Raw genomic sequence first — 554 nt, 5'->3', positions numbered from 1 at the left:
GCCAGGTCACGTGGTGAGGGTCAGGCCGCGGCAGTGCTGGGCAGGGGGATGCCAGCTGCGGGCAGGGCGGGGGGCTGTGCTGGGGGGGTTCTGACTTCTTCCTGCTTCATTTCTTCTCTCCATCTGTCCAGGCGCTCTGGGGGCAGCGGGGGGCCGGGCAGGGAGCGGGGCTGGGCCACCGGGAGCCGCCCTGGTTGAGTCACGCAGGAGCAGCCTGGGGCTGGCACGCAGCACGGGCACTTCCTGCCCCGGGTGCGGGGAGGGGAGCAGGGCTGGAGGGAGGGACCCTCCAGTGTCTTGGGGGGCTGGCTTTGGGATGGATGACGTTCGGAGGTGCCTCTTGATTGACATGACCCCCCTGCCGGCTCTTTCCACAGCTTTCCTCTCTCTTCCCCCGGGCTCCCCAGAGGGACCTGATGACTCCGCAGTGTCCCCACCGTCCCCTGAGGGTCCTGATTTCAACCCCCCTCCCCGGGATGTGGGGCCACGGCGCTCCTCAGAGGGGGTGCTGCGGCCCCCGCCCACCGGGCAGGGCCTGGGGGGGCTGGGGGGCT

The 554-nt window shown here is 70.8% G+C and overlaps 1 protein-coding gene across 1 annotated transcript in view; it reads left to right on the top strand.

Moving 5' to 3' along the window:
• Positions 1-334: 334 nt before the first annotated feature.
• Positions 335-554, top strand: part of TNKS1BP1 (tankyrase 1 binding protein 1) — a 5,467-nt gene continuing 5,247 nt past the window's right edge. Inside the window, exon 1 of the mRNA XM_017732753.1 lies at positions 335-550. Within this exon, the coding sequence (XP_017588242.1) occupies positions 350-550 (201 nt within the window). The 5' untranslated portion in view covers positions 335-349. The remainder of the gene's footprint in view (positions 551-554) is intronic.

Source organism: Corvus brachyrhynchos, unplaced genomic scaffold (assembly GCF_000691975.1).
Source record: "Corvus brachyrhynchos isolate BGI_N302 unplaced genomic scaffold, ASM69197v1 scaffold624, whole genome shotgun sequence".
NCBI lineage: Eukaryota > Metazoa > Chordata > Aves > Passeriformes > Corvidae > Corvus > Corvus brachyrhynchos.
The sequence above is the reverse complement of the archived record's forward strand: the minus strand, read 5'-3'. Positions and strand labels throughout refer to the sequence as shown.